At 44.5% G+C, this 21,574-nt stretch overlaps 1 protein-coding gene across 1 annotated transcript in view; it reads left to right on the plus strand.

Moving 5' to 3' along the window:
- The first annotated feature begins 6,277 nt into the window (after positions 1 to 6,277).
- The window catches only part of LOC124777489 (protein takeout-like), a 139,210-nt gene continuing 123,913 nt past the window's right edge, over positions 6,278 to 21,574 (plus strand). The window contains exon 1 of the mRNA XM_047252927.1: positions 6,278 to 6,590. Within this exon, the coding sequence (XP_047108883.1) occupies positions 6,302 to 6,590 (289 nt within the window). The 5' untranslated portion in view covers positions 6,278 to 6,301. The remainder of the gene's footprint in view (positions 6,591 to 21,574) is intronic.

Consider the following 21,574-nt stretch of genomic DNA (forward strand, 5'->3'; position numbering starts at 1 on the left):
GCATTAAAAGAAGCTAACGCAACAGTTTTTGCTCGACATATTCAATGTTCCCCGAAGTTGTCCCTCGTGTACCAATCTGGTACGGGTCACCATCTTGCTGAAATTACAGGGTCCTACTCACAGCTATCGCTGCCATGCCTAAGTACTTATGGGAGTGCAATATGAATTTTGTTTCAATAGGCGTCTATATCCACGCTGCTGAAGTCTTTGGTTTGTTCTAGCTACGTCTGTACAGAGCTGCAATAATAAATGGTACTAAAAATGGAATTTAACAGAAAATCCTCCCCATACTCATTGAACTAAGTCTATTCCTAAAGCCTGACTGTACTTGGCCCAATACCGGCAATGTTACAAAAACCTGTAGATAGTCGAAGGCCTGGGTTAGTTGCTGACTCGACATGTCCAGCAATTTGCAGACCAAAAATTGTATTTGTAACTCGCAAAGAGTCTTGGGTGCTGCGGATGCGCTGTCATGCTCCAAAATGCGAACAAGACAGGGTACGACTCTGCAGAAAGCTCCTAAATAATATTCCACTCCACCACCTCCGTTCTCGAGGTTTACACAGAAGATTATGAATAGCCGATCTGACGACTGTCTACAAGTCATTATGCTTGTTGACCGCTATGTATAGTTATCGTATATCATCAGTGCGCTTTATTATTGATTGTAACGGTGCGTAACTCTGCCAGAGGGCACAACGCATTTTCATCCTCCTGCAAACAGCGGTGCAGCAGTCATAACGGACACGTGAGAACAGCGATAAGCTTCTCAGAGAATGCTGTGAGTTGCGGTGCAGACTCTTGTAAACGAAAACATCTTGAAATTATGCTAACTCATAATCCTGGATATATCCTTCCATCCCCCTCCCCTCTGCCTGCTGTCTATGTCAGCAGCATAAAAAGGCCATGAGGGGATCATTTCCTGCATCTTCCCGTTTCGCACGTCTCCGACGTCCTACTTTAAAACTGAGGGAAGTGGTGCAATGGTCTGCACATAGGAGTCACTATCGAGCAGAACAAAATTCAAATCCGAATCAGATTTAAGTTCCCCTTGTCTTCCTTAACGATAACTAGAACGCCTTCTCTGAATAGGATATGGCCGATTTCGTCCCTCATTCTCACCCAGTTCGAGTCCGCAGCTCGTGGTCTAGTGGCTAGCGTTGCTGCCTCTGGATCACACGGTCCTGGGTTCGATTCGCGGCGGGGTTGGAGATTTTCGCTGCCCGGGGACTGGGTGTTTGTGTTATCCTTATCATTTCATCATCATCATCATTCGTGACGGTGGCTAGATTGGATTGTGAAAAAACTGGACTGTGTAAAGCTTGGGACTTTGTACGGCCGCTGATGACCGCGCAGTTGAGCGCCCCACAAACCAAACATCATCATCATCATCCAGTCCGAGCTTGCCGTTCGTTTCCAGTGACCTGGCTGTGGGCTGGATTTCAAATCACACTTTTCCTTAAACTTCAAAGGAGCCCGAGCAGTGTAACATTGCACTGGCTAACCGACTGGGCATCAATTCGATCTGAGCGTGGATGTTGGATATACGTACATAATCCCATGCAGCTTCAAATCCCCCCGGATAGTTGCGCGCGTTAGCACGCTTCTTTCGGCATTCGGGGAGACGCGTCGGCCCCGGATCGAATCCTTCCGCGCATTAACGATGAGGGCGGGTGTGCGGGCTAGCCTGGATGTAGATTTTTGGCGGTTTCCCAAATACGGCTAGATGAATACCGGACTGCTTCTCACGTCTGTCCTCAGTTATTCGATCTGCGAACATTTCGTAAACATTGTTACGCTTTCACATGAGATAAGACTTGACACAGCCAGATAGGGTAGAAAAGTTCCGACAAAGATGGCGAGTGGCCACCGTTTATAACTTTCACAGCCAAATCCAGATTAGCATGTCAACCACGTTAAGAAACGTGATGAGGCTAGGAAAAAGAAGTAGAAGGAGGAGTCCATGCAACTTTAATGCTATGCCAGAGTTCATACGTCGTATAGGCTAGCGAGTGGTTGTGTGTCAATCTCCCGGCATTCCTTGATTCTATGTTTTCATTGAGTTCAGAGTTTTGGAGAAAGTGCTTACCAGAGCAACAGTCGAACTCTGTGTTGAGGGGTGTCAAGTCAGCGCCGACAAAATTCAATAGTGTTATATTGTTGATACGTCGATGAAAGGACACAGCCACCAGCCTTAACACGTCAGAAATATAACGGCTGCTGTCCAAATTATTGGCCACGGACCAGAGGTGATCGCGGTGTGTACCCCGTACCATCACGCCAGATGGGCTCATATAACGATGATGAATGCAGTCTGTCAACATTCCTCTTCCTTGGAGCGTCCACACACGTATATGCCAATCGTGCAGCCGTATGAAGAACAAAGGCTCCTGAAAACACAACAATGTGACACTCTTGAGTGAGTGTCGTAGTTGCGAATATCACTCGTATCTTCTCAAAAAAAAAAAAAAAAATAATCAAATGTGATTTCTGGATGAGAGTTGTTGCGTAATCTATACTTATATACAGTATGTAAGACAGGGTCGGTTTATGGTCCAAGCGACACAAGCCGCCGCTTGGGGCGCGAAGCTGAAAGGGGAAAAAAATGGTAGAAATGGCTCTAAGCACTATGGGACTTAACAGCTGAGGTCTTCAGTCCCCTAAACTTAGAACTAATTAAACCTAACTAACCTAAGGATTCAAATGGCTCTGAGCACTATGGGACTTAACATCTGAGGTCATCAGTCCCCTAGAACTTAGAACTACTTAAACCTAACTAACCTAAGGACATTACATGCATCCATGCCCGAGGCAGGATTCGAACCGGCGACCGTAGCAGCCGCGTGGTTCCGGACTGAAGCCCCTAGAACCGCTCGGTCACCGCGGCCGGCCTGAAAGGGGAGCTAGATGCGCGACAGGTGTAAGATTTCTGTACAGCAGAGGCAGACTGGGGTGCAAAGCTGAGAGCAGCGTCCAGGTGCAAGAGGTGCTCATAGAGGATGCCATAGTTACGAAGGGCTTACAATAAGTAAGGCATCTTTTTTTTTTTCTCAGCCAATGTCGGTTGCAAGAATACAGACGTTGTCGTGGCACATCTTGGAATATTCCCGCGTCGGCCCTTATAACTTCATGAAGTTCCGATAGGTGGCGGCACAATAAGGAGCTTTCAAAATGGCGTCTGTAACCGAGTGCGTTCCAAGTAGATGGCTGTCATTAAGTTTCTTTTGGCAGAAAGCCTGAGCATCACAGGTATTCGTAGGCGCTTGCAGAACGTCTACGGAGACAAAAGCACGGTGAGTCGTTGGGCGAGGCATCTGTCATCATTGCAGTAAAGTCGCACAAATCTGTCCGATCTCCTGCGTGCTGGGCGGCCGCACGTAGCTGTGGCTCATGCAACTCATTCGAGGTGATTGACGGATCACAGTCAAACACCTCGCTGTCCAACTGGACGTCTCTGTTGATAGTGCCGAAGCTCTCGTACAACAGTTGTAGATCAGGTGTGTTTCCACTGGGTTCCTCGCTGCCCAATAGAAGACCAGAAAGAGCATCGAGTTTGGGCCAGCGAGAACGCACTCCACGGGAAGCAGTACGTGGATGACGGGGAGGTTATTGATGGAGCAAGACGTTGACTTCAACGTCGACCAGTAGAGTTGTACCATGCGGGCAAACAGGCCCTCCCAGAAAGTTGGCCTAAGGCCGTCCCTCTGAACGGAGATTATGTTGAAAAATAGAATTCTGCAGCCAAAATAATGGGAAATACGAGGGTTACGCAGAAAGTAATGCACCACATTTTTTTCTTCAACAATTCTTTATTGAACATAATGAGAATTACACAAACGAAAGAATGATGTTTTATCTGCACACTCTATTTTTCTACGTAATCTCTATCCCATTCTACGGCCTTCCTCCAGAGCGGAATAAGGGCGTGTATGCCCTGTCGGTACCGATCCTTGTCCTGGTAGCGGAGCCAGTGCTTCACTGTGTGACTCACCTCCTCATCGTCCTCAAAATGTCTTCCACGAGTGTTATCCTTTAACGACCCAAACAATTGGAAGTCCGAGGGCGCTAGGTCACGGCTTCAGGTGTGACAGCCGTGGATGGTCTCCCCTACCGCTGCAAATCGTCGAGCTCTACCGAACCGCCTTCTGATGACCTCACCCTCCGTGCCCAGCGACTAACTGTACTTCTGTCGACAGCAGATGCTCCATAATCTTTGCACAAGCGTTTGTTAATATTCCCCACAGTTCCTTTCTCTGCGGTGAGAAATTCAATGACGACACGTTGCTTGTAAAGTACATTACCCACAGATGCCTTTTTGAAACTGTCCGGCAGCTACGTTATCTGTCGGAAGTGACGGAAACTTGGCGCGCTCACTCAGAAGATTTCAAATAATACATACGTAACGTTCCGCATTCGTAGCATTGCTTTCGGCTGAGAAAAAAAATGCGGTGCATTACTCTCTGGCAACCCTCGTAACGTAGTGTATTGGAATCGTGAGTGAAACCACGTAAAACAGTGTTGTTTTACTTATTGAACGCCCCTCCTAGTAGCGAAAACTTACACAGGTTAAGCCGGCCGAAGTGGCCGTGCGGTTAAAGGCGCTGCAGTCTGGAACCGCAAGACCGCTACGGTCGCAGGTTCGAATCCTGCCTCGGGCATGGATGTTTGTGATGTCCTTAGGTTAGTTAGGTTTAACTAGTTCTAAGTTCTAGGGGACTAATGACCTCAGCAATTGAGTCCCATAGTGCTCAGAGCCATTTGAACCATTTTACACAGGTTAAAGTGTGCGAGGGCGGGGGAGGGAGGGGGGGTACGAGGGGGGGGGGGGGGGTTGAGAGAAATTCGGGGGCGAGATCGAAATAAGTCACTCGTCTGGGAAAAAGGTCTCGAACCAGCCCTTAACGTAGATGGCCTTAGTCCTACCTATTCTGTCTATTCTATGCTATTGATTGGCATAACGAAGCATCTTTCTTTCTTTCTTTATCGTCGGCTTTTCCCACGTCACGTAGGGTCAGCGTTGCCCTTCTGTATCCTTCTCCTCCATAGCTCTGTATCCATTGCTTCTTCCTTCTTCCATCCTTTCTCCCTTAGGTCCCCGGATATCTTATCCTTCCACCTCATCTTCGGTCTTCCTCTCCTTCTCGCTCCCTCAATCTTTATAGCTTCAAGTCTGTTTCCGATATACTCTTCCACTTTTCTCTGTAGGTGTCCGTATCACCTTAGTCTGCTCTCTTGTATCTTCTTCCCCATGGGTCCTACTTTCACAGCTCCTCTAACAAATTCATTTCTAATTCTGTCCTTCCTTGTTACCCCACACATCCACTTCAGCTTCCTCATTTCCGCCACTTCCATCTTCCTTTCTTGGGCTACTGTGATTGGCCATGTCTCTGCCCCGTATATCATAGCAGTCCTTACCACCGACTTTTACACTTTCCCTTTCAACCCAATGTTCACCTTCTTGTCACACAACACTCCACTCATTTTTCTCCAGTTGCTCCAACCGCAATTTATTCGGTGTTGTATCTCGCTTTCCAATCCTCCATCCCTCTGTATGTACGACCCTAGGTATTTAAATTTGCAGACCGATTTCAGCTCATCATCCTGGATCTTGCAAGACCTCATCTGCACATCCTTCAGTGCTAAATATTCTGACTTTGTCCTTTGGCATGTAATACACTTATCCAAAGCTACTGATTGTTGCATGCCGACTTCATGCTATTACAATTCATTGACCGCGGTGTGCTACAATAGTGCGGAAGAAGAGTGGAATAGCCGAGACGCTGGATATATGCATCCTTGTGATCTCACGGTGCGTTGCTCAGTATAAACGCATAGGAAATATTTGATCTATAGCGTCCTTTTAAACCAGACTGTCGTACGTGCAGTTCCCTCACTGCACGGAGCTTGAGGATTGTCACGTGACCTGTGCCCAACCCAACATGAAGTTGTTATTTCACTAGTCGTTTTTTTGTTGCACCTAAGACAACACCGTGCGTGAGGTCGTTAATGTCACATAACGAACAATTGCGAAAGAAATAAATTGAAGTCGTAATGTTTGCGCTGTGCCACTTCTCAGAAGACGGCTCTGACGTTAGAAAGACAAAAAGCAGTCTTGTGAGTAGGAGTGAAAGACCTGTAGGGTTGTAGAGGGGGCAAGAAAACCGCACGCGCCGCCTGGCGTTTCGGCAAGCGCAGCGTCTTCCGCGACGACCGCTGGTGGCCAAGGGCGCCGGTGACGTCACAGCGCGCGGACCGCCGCCGCAGCCGCCGCCGCAGGTCGCGCGCGGCACTCGCAGCACAGATGCCAGCGCTGCCGGCAGCCACGGAACACGGAGAAGAGACGTGGGGAGCCGCATGTGCGGAGGCGCGGCCTGTGGCCTCCTCAAGCTCTGGGTGGTGGCGGAGAAGCTCCTCAAGAAGGGCGTGCGACGACTCGGCCGCCGGGACCGCCACACACGCGATGGCCGCCAGAGGACGTGGCGGCGTCGGCCCATCCTGGTGGGCGGCGGAGCACCTGCTGCTGCTGCTCGCCTGCCTGGAGCTGGCCTGCGTCTGCCCTACCACAGGCTCTCCCTTGCCTGGTAGCAACCGTGAGTACCACCCTGCTGCTCTAGTATCACATTAAATCTTCCAAGTAGTTTACTGGTATGCTTTCGGCTGGTTGCTTCTATTTTTCTGCACGATATTTTGACGACCGACCCAGGTGCTGCAAGTTTTGTATTTACTGAGTACGTAGACTCCAACCTCAAGAACATGTTGGGTGGCCGTCTAAATATCCTGCAGAAATATGAAACAACTGGTCAGCTGAAAACCCGGAAGAAAACCATTAATCCAGAATGAGATTTTCTCTCTGCACCGGAGTGTGGGCTGATATGAAACTTTCTGGAAGATTAAAACCGTGTGCCGGGCCGAGACTCGAACTCGGGACCTTTCCCTTTCGTGGGCAAGTGCCCTACCAACTGAGCTAGCCAAGCACGGCTCACGCTCCGTCCTCACAGCCCTAATTCCGCCAGTACCTCGTGTCCTACCTTCCAAACTTTACAGAAGCTCTCCTGCGAACCTTGCAGAACTAGCACTCCTGAAAAAAAGAATACTGCGGAGACGTGGCCTGGGGGATGTTTCCAGAATGAGATTTTCACTCTGCAGCGGAGTGTGCGCTGATATGAAACTTCCTGGCAGATTAAAAATGTGTGCCGGGCCGAGACTCGAACTCGGGCCCTTTGCCTTTCGCGGGCAAGTGCTCTACCAACTGAGCTACCGAAGCACGACTCACGCCCCGTCCTCACAGCTTTAGTTCTAGACTGGTAGAGCACTTTCCGCGAAAGGCAAAGGTCCTGAGTTCGAGTCTCGGTCCGGCACACAGTTATAATCTGCCAGGAAGTTTCATATCAGCGCACACACCACTGCAGAGTGGAAATCTCATTTAGGAAGATTTTTCTCTTTTGTTTCGTGCACGAAAGCATTTTGAACGAATAGTGATCAAGCTGGAAAAAAATTAGTTCCAATTTTGTCCACCAGGTGCAAATCTGGTGCTGTAAGTCCAAGAAAAAACGCAATAAATGTTTCCATTTGTGATGGATTAGCAATGGGGCATGGGCAGAAAAGGTCTCACAGGTGATAAAGGCATGATTTTGATTTTATTATTAACTGGGGCTTACGCAATATGTTCAGTATGAGCCACGGAGATGTCAGTGAGATGTTGTATAGTGTCAGATTTGCACCTAGTGGCCAAAATTAAAACTAATTCTTTTCCTTCGTTAAGGGTCCCACATTAACGTATTAGCTTATCTGCCAAGTTGTACCGCCATACGATAGTTAGAGCCAACGCTGGACTTCCGTGAGTAGCTATTTTAATTATAACCAGTCGGTAGTTGCATCTGTTCATTCTCCTTTTCACCTATCAACATTCAATCTTGAGATTGAAACCCACTCTTTGGACCCTCATTTCCTTACAAATCAATTTGTTTTTGGAAGGGACCCGCCTTCAGTAAACATTTTTTCTTCCTTTTTTCCAGACATGTTTTGTTGAAGTTACACCAGCATCAATGAGTTTCTTTGTTTGCTTTCATTTAAATGACAGGAAAATTGTTCTTTACTATCTGTAAATACATAATTTCAGTTTTTAAGAAAAGTATTCACAGTTTCGAAAACAGAAAAAATATTTTGTATATACTTTGTTAGAAGCAGCAGTGAGTGTAATGGCTTTTTGTATTTTGTTTTATAGCTGTTTTTCTTTCACAGTTTGTCATCTGCAAGGATAGACAAATTAATGTACAAAAGTTATTTACTCAGAAAATTTATCATTGGGAATCTTACAGCGTTGTTACGTAAATAATTTTGCTACAGTAATTTCTCTATGGTAGGAGATGACAAACTGTAAACGAAAAACTGCTATAACACAAAATGCAGAAAGCCATAAAACCCTCAGCAAGTGCTAACAAGGTGTGTACAACATATTTTGTCTCTTTTCGAAATTGTGAATAGTTTACTTAAAAACTGAAATTACGTAATTGCACTCAACTCCATTTTCCTGCTATTTAACTGAAAGAAAATAAAAAAAAGTTATCATGGAAGATGTAACTTCAACGAAACGTTTCTGGAGAAAAAGAAGAAAAAATTGTTTACTCAAACCGAAACCTATCCAAAAACAAACTTATCGAAATTTCCTCTCACTAGCAGGCCGTACATACGAAAGGAACCATTCTCAGGATGGTGAACAGGGCTCACATCCAGCGTAAAAACATTGCTCACTGAGGAAGATATCAGCAACGATACTGAAACGTCGAGCAGTAAAGATAAATAATAACACTGTCGTAACTCAAAAAAATTTGGTTATGAGTGACAGAGGCCCCTAAAGTTAGCAGATTCCCAGACAATTTACTGACACAGCTGAAGCCTTCACTACAGTATCAGCATTTAGTAATCCTACACAAATTGCGAACGACACAGGCAAAATTTGCACTTTGTGGAAGAATGGGGCCTGGCTTGTAGATAAATGCGTGGCTTGAGTACGGGATAAAGGATATCGCTACTGAATTCAGTCACATAAATAAAATTATTAGATGTAACGTCGTAAACAACATGAAGCCACATTATTGAGCGAGACGAAAATGACGCTTAAGTTTCATGTTTCGCAAACTACGAAGTCTTCCCCGATGTAAGAGTTTCCTGATATCACTGTTTAAGGTTCAATTGGTTCAATTGGCTCTGAGCACTATGGGACTTAGCATCTGAGGTCATCAGTCCCCTATGACTTAGAACTACTTAAACCTAACTAACCTAAGGACATCACACACATCCATGCCCGAGGCAGGATTCGAACCTGCGACCGTAGCGGCTGTGAAGATGAATCACTCACATCCTAGCCGAACAAATAACCTCGGCAGCCATGCGTAGTGAAATTACGGGAAAGCAAATCAGGTTGCTACTTATAATCCGTCTTGATTGTGACGCAGCATGTGAAAGTTGCTGTATTTGGACGGGTTACTCCTGTAACCGACATATCAGACCTGAAGATGGTTCTTGATGAACCGAAACCGGTCATATGAATAAACATTTTGCAATCAGGACGGATTATAAGTACCATTGTAAAATCACTGATTGCGGCTATCCTATCAGACATGTCTGTTTTTGCAAATCAGGTTGGTTGGACCGATATCTGAACCCCCCTTCCTTCTGACAATGTGTCCTACTCTCCTCACTACATACAGAGCATTATAGAGCAAGGGAATGGTCAAATACCAATTCAACATTTTAATAACGGATTTACGCGCGTCCAGGCTGTTTTCTGAAACGGAGAGCTGCAGTATTACTTCTAAAGCTAAATATTGTACCCTAGTACCTTCCATCGATATTTGGTAGATGGAATATTATGTCGCATAAAATTTATCGACCGAGCGAGGTGACTCAGTGGTTAACACAATGGACTCGCATTCGAGAGGACGACGGTTCAAATCCGCGTCCGGCCATCATGATTTAGGTTTACCGCGACTTCCCTAAATCGCTTCTGACAAATGCCTGGATGGTTCCTTTGAAAGCGCACGTCCGACTTCCTTCCCTAATCCGATGGGACCGATGACGTAGCTGTTTGGTTCCTTCCCCCAAAATGAACCAACCAAATTTTATCGACTGGCGCTTTTACCTTGTTAGCAGAAAAACATTTGTAGGTATCCTGCCAACGATGACTGAATCCAGGTGGGCTGGCCGTTGTGGCTCAGCGGTTCTAGGCGCTTCAGTCCAGAACTGCGCTGCTGCTAAGATTTCAGGCTCGAATCCTCCCTCGGGCATGGGTGTGTGTATTGTCCTTAACGTTAGTTTAAATTAGTTTAAAGTAGCGTGTAAGTCTAGGGACCGATGGTCTCAGCAGTTTGGTCCCTTAGGAATTCACACACATTTGAACATATTTTCTCTAATTGACTGCCGAAGGTAGTTTTCGGATAAGATATATGGAAAAATTTCACATGATTCTCTGTCCCCACAACCCGATCTAATCACCTGGCTCTCTCAGCCTATACTTGGTAAGTTGAAACCTTCCCCATAATCGGACGATATTAGAACCTGGAGCATGGTAACCATTCAAACACAATGACTTATTTTGTTGTTATTGAGATGATTAATTGCGATTGTCAGTATATACAAAATGTCCTGGTAGGAACACTATTAATTCTGAAACCATTAGATAGCTTCCTCCCCAAAACGTAGTCAACTGAAAGAGAACTGTTTGTCTGGTCAATCGCCATACATATGCGTTCAGTAACGAATATTTACATCATATTCCTAGAAGTTGTAAGTCTCCGATTTCAGGTCATTTACTGAGGCTACCATCGTGACATAATGTGATTAACTCCGTCAACTAACAAGTAAGCATATATATCCTTGACTTGGGACATGCCTCCATGTCAAGGCCAAATGGTCTTCTGTTTCCTGGTTGGGACTGGAGTCAACTCATTACTTCATGCCACTTACCGATGCTTGCAAAACCTAATGCTTTTTCTGGGAGTAGCAGCAACAAAACGCCGTGTTGGAGAACGGGACGCGTTGCGTACTTTTATCCCGGACATGGAAGATGAGTGAAGTTTTTAAATCCGAACGTTGGAAGTTCATTAGAAGGCACGTCACTCAGTCTGGGTGTGTTTCAGTGATTTTTTCGACGCTTGTCGAAGGCAGAATATTCGACACAGCAGTTAATACAACTCTTAGTGCTACATTTCTTGTGGTACCGTATGTAAAGAGAGTAACTCAACAGAAGATATGCGTGTTTAGATTTCGGAAACCACCTCGAAGTGCTTGCTAGAGGATAACTGATGTCAGTACTGGCGATTTCCTGTCTTATTCCATCTGTGTGTCGAGCGAGAGGACTGTGATTAACATCCCACGGTACGAGTCTCAGCTACCTGAATTCCGAAATTATCTAACAGGTTTTCGAATGAATAGCCGTTCCTTTCTTCCAAAGATACGCATTAAAGTTTCCTTAGCATCTCGGTTATACTTTTCCTTCAGTGCGTCTCTGAATTTTTCCGTATATACTTTCATACTTACTTGACAATGACTCCAAATGCTCTAGCAACTGCACAAATGGATTGCATGCGGTTTGCACTACAAATTCACTACACATTCCCAAAATCCTTGCAAGAAATACCCACTATAGATTTTAAATGTCTGCTCTATTTCATGTAGATTCTTAGTGTTACTCTTATGTGTGTAAACGATACAACGTGCTCCAGATGTTGATTTACATTCTTGTAATCGAATACTGTTGTATACTAGTTCATTGTTACGTATCTTTTCCGTCAATTATCCGCATTTCAAGAGACCTGTCAACCACACCGCCGAGTGGAAAATTTATCCAAGTAAGTCCACATTTCCTTGAGGTCGTCCAGCGACGACAGTTTCCTGAAGACATCAGCACTGTCAGCGAACATACTGAGAGTGCTGTTGACAAAATCTGGCAAACAGTTTATGTTTCTTGAGAACATTGCGCTCGTAACACGTTTCCTTGTGGTATAGCCGGTGTTACATTCATTTACTTTCCTTCGAGCACCTGCAACAGTCGTACAAGATTTATCATTTCATTCATTTTATTTCTGTTTCACTTTCACCGACCATTATCACCTACAGGGTCCAACTATTCAAAAAATTTTCAAGTCAGTGACGTGTTATTCTATTAGTCCATAGCTCAGATGCAAGTCGACAACAAGGTAGGATTTAAATCGCTTTTTGCAACTGTAGGAAGAGAGATTGCACCTGTTCACCTACATTTACTAACTGGGAGACATTTACAAAAATCAAACTAATTTTTACTGCAGAAGGTTTACTCTGAGATGACAAAACATGGGGTAGCGATATGCACATATACAGGTGACGGTGCCGGCCGTTGTGGCCGAGAGGTTCTAGGCGCTTCAGTCTGGAACCGCGAGACCTCTACGGTCGCAGGTTCGAATCCTGCCTCGGACATGGATGTGGGTGATGTCTTTACGTTAGTTAGGCTTAAGTAGGGGACTGATGACCTCAGATGTTAAGTCTCATAGTGCTCAGAGCCATTCGAACAAGTGACGGTAGTATTATGTACACGACGCATAAAAGGGCGGTCCTGTAGCGGAGCTGTCATTTGTACCCTAGTGAGTCATCTGAAAAGGTTTCCGACGTGGTTATGGCCGCATGACGTGAACTAACAGACTTTCAACGCAAAATGGTAGTTGGAGCTAGATGCATGGGACATTCCATTTCGGAAAACGTTAGAGAATTCAGTATTCCGAGATCCAATGGGTCAAGAGCGTGCCGAGAATACCAAATTGTGGGCATTAGGTACTGAGCTGCCGAGAATTCCTTCGGGTTGTATGGCCGTGGCCCATGGAACTCTTCTACCCTGACGTTTCGTCCAAAGACTCAGCACAACCAGGAGCACCTCCGAAAATGTCCAACGTAGCTTTGGACTAAGCGTCAGGGATAGAAGAGTTCCATGGACCTCGGCTATACAACCTGGAAGAATTCTCGGCAGCTGAAACATCCGGTCGTGAAAGCCTTCATTGTGTGATTTGCTGTTGACATGGACAACACAGTGGCCGACGGCCTTCGCTTTACGAGAGAGAGCAGTGGCGTTTGCGTAGAGTTGTCGGTGATAAGCAAGCAACACTGCGTGAAATAACCGCAGAAATCAATGTGGGACGTACGACGAATGTATCTGTTAGGGCAGTGCGGCGAAATTTAGCGTTAATAGGCAGACGACCGACGCGAGTGAATTTGCTAACAGCACGACATCGCCTGCAGCGCCTCTCCTGAGCTCGTGATTACATCGTTTGAACCCTAGACAGCAGGAAAACTGTAGCCTGGTCAGATGAGTCCAGATTTATTTGGAAATTGCTGTTGGTAGGGTCCGAGTGTGGAGCAGACCCAAGCAGTCATGTACCCAACTCGTCAATACGGCACCGTGCAAACTGGTGGTGGCATGATAGTGGTACAGGTTCTGTTTAGATGGAATGAACTGCGTCCTGGTTATGATCGGGTACTTGGAGACCATTTGCGGTCATTCATGAACAGCATGTTCCCTAACACCTGTGGAATTTTTATGACTGAAAATGCTCCACGTCAGTGGGCCACAATCATTCGCAACTGGTTTGAAGAACATTCTGGACAGTTTGAGAGAATGATTTAGCTATCCAAATTGTCCGACATGAATCAAATGGTTCAAATGGCTCTGAGCACTATGGGACTTAACATCTGAGGTCATCAGTCCCCTAGAACTTACAACTACTTAAACCTAACTAACCTAAGGACATCAGACACATCCATGCCCGAGGCAGGATTCGAACCTGCGACCGTAGCAGTCTCGCGGTTCCGGACTGAAGCGCCTAGAACCGCACGGCCACCGCGGCTGGCCGACATGAATCCTATCGAAACTTTACGAGACATAATCGAGAAGTCATTTCGTGCAAAAAATCTACATCTGCATCTACATGGTTACTCTGCAATTCACACTTAAGTGTCTGGCAGAGGGCGTATCGAACCATTTTCATACTACTTGTCTACCATTGCACTCTCGAATGGAGCGTGGGAAAAAGGAACACCTAAATCTTTCTGTTCGAGCTCTGAGTTCTGTTACTTTATTATGATGATCATTTCTCCTTATGTAAGTGGATGTCAACAAAATATTTTCGCGTTTGCAAGAGAAAGTTGGTGATTGAAATTTCACAAATAGATCTCGCCGCAAAGAAAACCGCCTTTGTTTCAGTGACTGCCACCCAGCTCGCGTATCATATCAGTGACACTCTCATCCCTATTACGCTATAACACGAAACGAGCTGCCCTTCTTTGCACTTTCTCGATGTCCTCCGTCAATCCTACCTGGTAAGGATCCCATACCACGCAGCAATATTCCAGCAGAGGACGGACAAGTATAATGTAGGCTGTCTCTTTAGCGGGTTTGTCGCATCTTCTATGTGTTCTGCCAGCATAGCGCAGTCTTTGTTTCGCCTTCCCCACAATATTATCTATGTGGTCTTTCCAATTTAAGTTGCTCGTAATTGTAATTCCTAGGTATTTAGTCGAATTGACAGCCCTTAGATTTGTTTGATTTATCGTATACCCAAAATTTATCGGATTTCTTTTAGTACCCATGTGGATGACCTCGACTTTTCTTTGTTTAGTGCCAATTACCACTTTTCTCACCATACAGAAATTCTCTCTAGATCACATTGTAATTGGAATTGATCGTCTGATGATTTTACTAGACCGTAAATTACAGCTCCATCTGCAAACAATCTAAGGGGGCTACTCAGATTATCACTTAGATAATTTATGTAAATAAGGTACAGCAAACACCAGATATTACTTCTGTTCTACTCGATGATTTGCCGTCTATCAGTACGAAATGTGGCCTCTCTGAGAGGAAATCACGAATCCAGTCACACAACTGAGACCATACTCCATATGCACGCAATTTGATTAATAGTCGCTTGTGAGGAACGGATCCTGCACCAGCAACACTTTCGCAATTATGGACGGCTATAGAGACAGCATGGATCAATACTTCTGCACATGACTTCCAATTGCTTCTCGTGCTCATGTCACGTCGATCTGTTGCATTATGCCGTGCAATAGGTGATCCGACACTATATTAGGAGGTATTCCATGACATTTACAAAATAATAAATATTATTAACATTATTATCAATAAACAGGCTAGGGATATTAGTCTGTAATTCATTCTATCCTCTTTTTGTACAGAGGAGGGACTCCATTCTTTCCCACTCACTTATTACTGTTCGTTGCACGATTGTTTGTCAGTAAGCATGGTACATAAAATGAGCCAAATTCCGCAGTATATTCAACAGATGATGCTAAGATTATGTTACAAGCAAATGTGGTTCTCCAAGTAACAACTGCAAAGATTAGTTTCAGAAACAAACTGAGATGGCATTCGCAATGATTTTTGAATTCTTTTTTCTCTTTTTTGACAAGATGTTGACAAGTACGCTGTAGACAGTAGATCATCGCAGTGTTGTTAAAAGTAGGTGCCTACATTTCATTAGTTCTTTCTTGAGAAAACAACTGCGCTGTCTTCTTCCGTTGATGTGCAGTCCGAGCGGTTTCAAGAGGAAGAGAATTCACATCTCCATGCAAAGTCTGAGAGCGTGCATCCGACCACCAACATTTAGGTTTCCTACGCTTCGGACAAAAATACAATAATGGTGTGACTCCTGCTGTACTGTATTTCTAGGTTCTTCGCTTAGATGTAGTGAAACCGAAGAAGCAGTAGTCAGTGCGGCCTCATCGTGACGAGGAAGTATACAGTCCTCTTGGCACAGCAGTTAATAGAGAAGCACCAAGAGCACAATTGTGATAGATTAAGGAAAGGAATCAGCTATGACTTGTTGAAGGAAACATCCTGTTCATTTGGAGTGATGTAAGGAAACAGCACAAACGTAATTCAAGATGGCTGCGTGCCAGCCCGTGGAGTATCGCCTCAGTTGCGCGACTGCATCCGTGAGTTCTGGTCAGAAACCTAACATTTCGCGGTAACTGATGCTAAGTTGTCGAGTGAAACAGAAGTGATATCCGGCGTTCCCCAAGGCAGCGTTACAGGCTCTCTACTAGTTCTTACCTGCTTAAACCTTTGGGAGACAGTCTGAGCAGCGCTCTTAAATTGTTTGCAGATGATGCTGTCTTTTACCATCCAGTAAAGTCATCAAAAGATCAATATGAATTACAAAACGACTTAGGAATATATATGTATGGTGCGAAAGCAACAATTGACCATGAACAATAAGAAGTATTTGTTGGTGAATATCGCAAATGCTTTTGAAATGCTTTATTTTATTGCCATAAACGGTTTGTGGTTACCACGCCCATTTCCAGATGGGTAAAATTTCTAATTACATTGCTGTTCTGTTCATCTGCACGTCGCCTGTTGTTGAGCAAAACATCAATGGCATAGGAAATGTTAGCCATCTGTAGATGGACATGGTAACTCGAAACCGGTTATGGCAACGAAATAATGGCAAATGAAAAGCATTTCTGGCTGGTTGCGTTATTCACCAACAATAATTAACGACCGCATAGTTCAAAAGGTCGAACATGGATAAAATAACAAAATAATAAGTGTGAGAGACTCCAGATGAATACTAAAAAAATTCCGTTAAATTTCGGTTACATGATAAATGATACAAATTTAAAGGCTGCCCATTCAACAAAGTTACCAGGGATTACAGTTACGAACAACTTAAATTAGACCCATCAGACAGAAAATGTTGTGGGGTAGAAGATCAAAAGACTGTGTCTTGTTGGCTGAATTCTTAGAAGGTGCAACCAATTTACTAAGGACGCTGTCTACGCTATACTTGTCCATTCTCTTGTCGAGCGTTGTTGCTACGTGCTGTGGGATCCTTGTCAGACAGGATTTACTGAGGACATCGAAAGAGTTGAAAGAAGAGTAGCTCGTTATATATTACCTTAAAATCGAGGAGAGACTGTCACAGATATGATGAGCAAGTAAGTGCGGGACTCATTGAAACAAATACTTTTTCATTTTGGGGAAATTTTTGTCACTAAATTTCAGTCAGCAACTTCCTCCTCCGAATTTGGAAATATTCTGATGCGTCCCACGTGCATGGGGAGAAATGACCACCGTAATAAAATCAGAGCTCACATGGAAAGATAAGAGTACTCGTTTTTCTCACGTGCCATTCGAGAGTGGAACGGCTGAGAAATAGTCTGAAAGTAGTTCCCTGAACCCTCCGCCAAGACTGGGATGTGAACTGCGGAATAATCATATGTACATAGCTGTATGGGTCTGCTGGTTATAGGTACGACTAAACGTCTAAGGCCATCATTCTATTCGCAACCCAGGATAGACTCAGTGAACCAAATCGGCGCGTTTACCTTCTATGAGCAAGTATGAGAATGCTTTCTAAATGTTTGTGTAGCGTGTGTCTGAGGCGGTATGTGGATACCAGCCAGATATTTACCTAGTGGGATTTGGGAAACTGCCTAAAAACTACATCCAGGCATGCTACCACACCATCCCTCGTCATTAGTCCGTTGGGTGGATTCGAACCACGACCGGTTCACCTCCCCATCCGGGAAGAGAACGCTTTGATGCGCCCGGCTATCCGCGCGGGTAGATGTAGTAGATGTAGAATCTATGAACAGCAGCACCACTTCATTGGGGGGGGGGGGGGGGGGCTTACCGAAACTCAGCTTAGATGATCCCCAATTCGGCACAACTGCGTACTGGTGTGACGTCTCCATTTGTTCTCATAAAACGCCGCCCTAGGGGCACAACGGAAGCTACACCGAGGTCGTCATATGCCGGTATACTGGACACCGCACCTAGCTGTATCTGAGACGGGTGATAGGACAACCACCAACACTTTTTTTTTTGTTGACACGCAATATCTTTAATGTCAACTACTTTTCTTACTTGAGATAGGAACTAACTGACACCTACAGTGGTACTCGTTGACATGTGTGGAAAAAATCACTGAAACACACCCAGACTGAGCGACGTACCTTAAATGAACTTCAAACTTTCGCATTTAAAAACTTGACTCATCTTCCATGTCCGGGATAAAAGTACGCAACGCGTTCCGTTCTCCAACACGACGTTTTGTTGCTGCTACACCCAGAGAAAGCATTAGGTTTTGCAAGCATCGGTAAGTGGCATGAAGTAATGAGTTGACTCCAGTCCCAACCAGGAAACAGAAGACCATTTGGCCTTGACATGGAGGCATGTCCCAAGTCAAGGATATATATGCTTACTTGTTAGTTGACGGAGTTAATCACATTATGTCACGATGGTAGCCGCAGTAAATCAGCTGAAAACGGAGACTTACAACTTCTAGGAATATGATCTAAATATTCGTTACTGAACGCGTATCTATGGCGATCGACCAGACAAACAGTTCTCGTTCAGTTGACTACGTTTTGGGAAGGAAGATACCTAATGGTTTCAGAATTAATAGTGTTCCTACCAGGACGTTCTGTATATATTGACAATCTCAATTAATCATCTCAATAACAACAAAATAAGTCACTGCGTTTGAACGGTCATCATGCTGCAGGTTCTAATATCGTCCGATTATGGGGAAGGTTTCAACTTACCAACTATAGGCTGAGAGAGCCAGGTGATTAGATCGGGTTGTGGGGACAGAGAATCATGTGAAATTTTTCCATATATCTTATCCGAAAACTGCCTTCGGCAGTCAATTAGAGAACCGACTCATGAAAATATGTTCAATTGTATGTGAATTCCTAAGGGACCAAATTGCACAGGCCATCGGTCCCTAAACTTACACACTGCTTTAAACTAACTTACGTTAAGTACAATACACTCACCCATGCCTGAGGGAGGACTTGAACCTCCGGCGGGAGGGGCCGCGCAATCCGTGCATGACACCTCAAACTGCGCGGCCACTCTGCGCGGGTCATGAAAATATCTTAGCTCTCCTAGTCATTAACTTTTCGACTCAGTTAAAAAGGAACCAACGTTCATAAGGCCGCTATAATGTCACTGAATAAGGCTGTAAATAAGAATGTAAAGGAACGCAAAAAAGTATTTATTCATAGCAAGTGTGACGAAACGGTATTTCGGCTTGCCTGAGCGGTTAACACGAAACATTCACTACGCCTTAGGCAGCTGTTGCCTAGCAAAGTTATGAGGGATGAGGAAAAACCACCGTCGTTCGACAGCCACATTAGAAAGCCCTGCGAAAGCAAAAACAGCTTCACTGCAAGTATGGACGTAGCCAACGTTCACAGGCAAACAAAAACTGAACGAAGAGAAAATTAGAGTAAAAAGAGACATGTATGAAGCGTTCAAGTAATTCTAAAGCGAAATTTATTCTACAGACCTATCAGAAATTTTGGTCGTATGGTAAATCAGTAAACGGATCAAAGTAATCAGTCCAATCACTGACCATAACGGCATGGAAATCAAGGATGATGGAAGGGCGAAACACTAAACACCTCTTTTCAAAGTGTTTCAACTTTCTTAAATTGTCACAGGAACGTCAAGACGATAGATATCGAAATAAGTGACCGTGGGATAGAAAGTCAAGAAATTGCTTAACAGACGTAAGGTCACTGAACTTTATGGGATACCAATACGATTCTATGTAGAGTAACCATAGGAATTTGATCCTCTTTTAGCAGCAGTGTACCGTAGATCACTGTGGAAGTGTAGCTGAGTTTTGGAACGTCTTTTTTGCTCGGGTATTATCACATTTCTAGGGGCCAAAAATCTCCTCTGCAGAGACTAAAATGGGTCCCGAAAAGAACGATGATGTGAAACCTAGCTGAGTCTGTTCGTCCACGTGGTCCAGCAAGGAGTGGATACAAGCGACCAGGTAGATGCCGTGATCTGTGACTTCAGGAAGGCGTTCAATACAGTTCTGCACTGCCGCCTAATGAACAAAATTCGGGCGTAGGGAATACCGCACCAACTTTGTGACTGGGTTGAAGAATTTCTAGTTAACAGAACACAGCATGTCGTTCTGACGGAGAGAGGTCTTCAGACGTAGGACTAAGTTCAAGGGGAAGTAAAGGAATTGACCAAGAAAATTTCCTCCTCATTTAGACCAGTGACTACTGTATGGAGTTGTGACGTAGAAACTATAAAGACACATTATGACGCAGAATGCGTAGCCACAATCAGGAATAAAGTAATTTTTCATGTACAAAGGCAAAGTTAACACATTGCCCAACAAGTGGTCGCTATTTCTATAAACAAAAATCTCCTGTTTTAGTTTCTTTCTGGCTTTCATTCCTTTACTGCTTGTAATTACTTCTCGTAGCAGCTTCCACATAAACTTAGTACTCAGCAACATTGGGATGGTAATCCTGTGTAAAACTTTAAACAGTTGTCATACTATGTAGCACCATGCGAGAAAATTTTTTAGTTATTTAATCACAGTGCAAGGGAAGTTCCGCTTTGACCTGAGCCCAGTGTCATTTGCTTTAAAGCCCTGCTTTCAGTATCTCGTCCTGTATGTCCGTATGCAAGTCCCACGTTCTGCACTGCGAAATTCTGGTAACATCATCGAATGGTGACAGAGACTGTTCCGTGTAAGGCAGTGTGCTCCGTAATATAAGTAATCAGTAGACGAAAGGCAGACCCAGACTGCTTAGTTAATATTCGCATTTAATGCGTGTAGAATATCTAGTATCTCCTACTAGTTTGAGAATTATAACTGAAGGATGAGTGTGGCCCGAAAGCCGGTTTGCCTGTCCATCCGGTGTGAATCTCTTCAGCTCTGCGTTACTGCGGCAACCAACGTCCATCGTAACCATCTTACTGTACTCAAGCCTTGGGTTCCCTCTTCAATGGTTACCCTTCCTCCCACACTTCTCTCCATTACAAAACTGACTACGTGTCGATCCCTCAAGATGTGTCCTATGAATTTCTTCTTTTAGTCATGATATTCCATAAAAATTTTCTGCCTCTGATTCGATTCACTATCTCTTCTTTACTTACTCCCATGCATTGGTAAACATAGATGTTAAAAGTGAGGAAGCTAGAATGTAATTATAATATGTAATGTACAGTGTTCCTTCAGGAAGACAGAGATTCGAATGTAAACAAAAAGTCACCGTTTCTCACCCGAACTTTGCTTTCTGGGAATATCTCAAAATCCAAATGGTCATTTTTCATGTGCATGTACATCTAATGAGCGTACAGACAATGACATCACACGAATGGTAACAACAGTTAATAGTAATGGTATAAAAGGCAGGGGGTAAGGCCCTGCTGAGTTATTGTAGTGATCCAGTGCCATTCAGTCCACAGATACTTGTGACGCATGATGGCCGCAGATCCACATACCCAACGCGGCGATGAAGCTGTTCCCACGTATCCTAAAAACAGTGATGTCTACCGGTCATCAAACTGAGGAATTAGTTTGGCATATACTGAGCTTCGTTGTTTAGATGGAAGACACTATAAAGCATAGTGGAGGCAAAGGATGTGTCATTTCCAGGAACTGATTCAAAATGAAGGCTGCTCGATACTGCCTTGTATACGAAGAAAGAAAAAGGAAGGGTATTATAGACGGGTTACAAGCTCAGATTGGACAAAATAGGG

The sequence above is a fragment of the Schistocerca piceifrons genome, chromosome 2, assembly GCF_021461385.2.
Source record: "Schistocerca piceifrons isolate TAMUIC-IGC-003096 chromosome 2, iqSchPice1.1, whole genome shotgun sequence".
NCBI classification, from domain to species: domain Eukaryota; kingdom Metazoa; phylum Arthropoda; class Insecta; order Orthoptera; family Acrididae; genus Schistocerca; species Schistocerca piceifrons.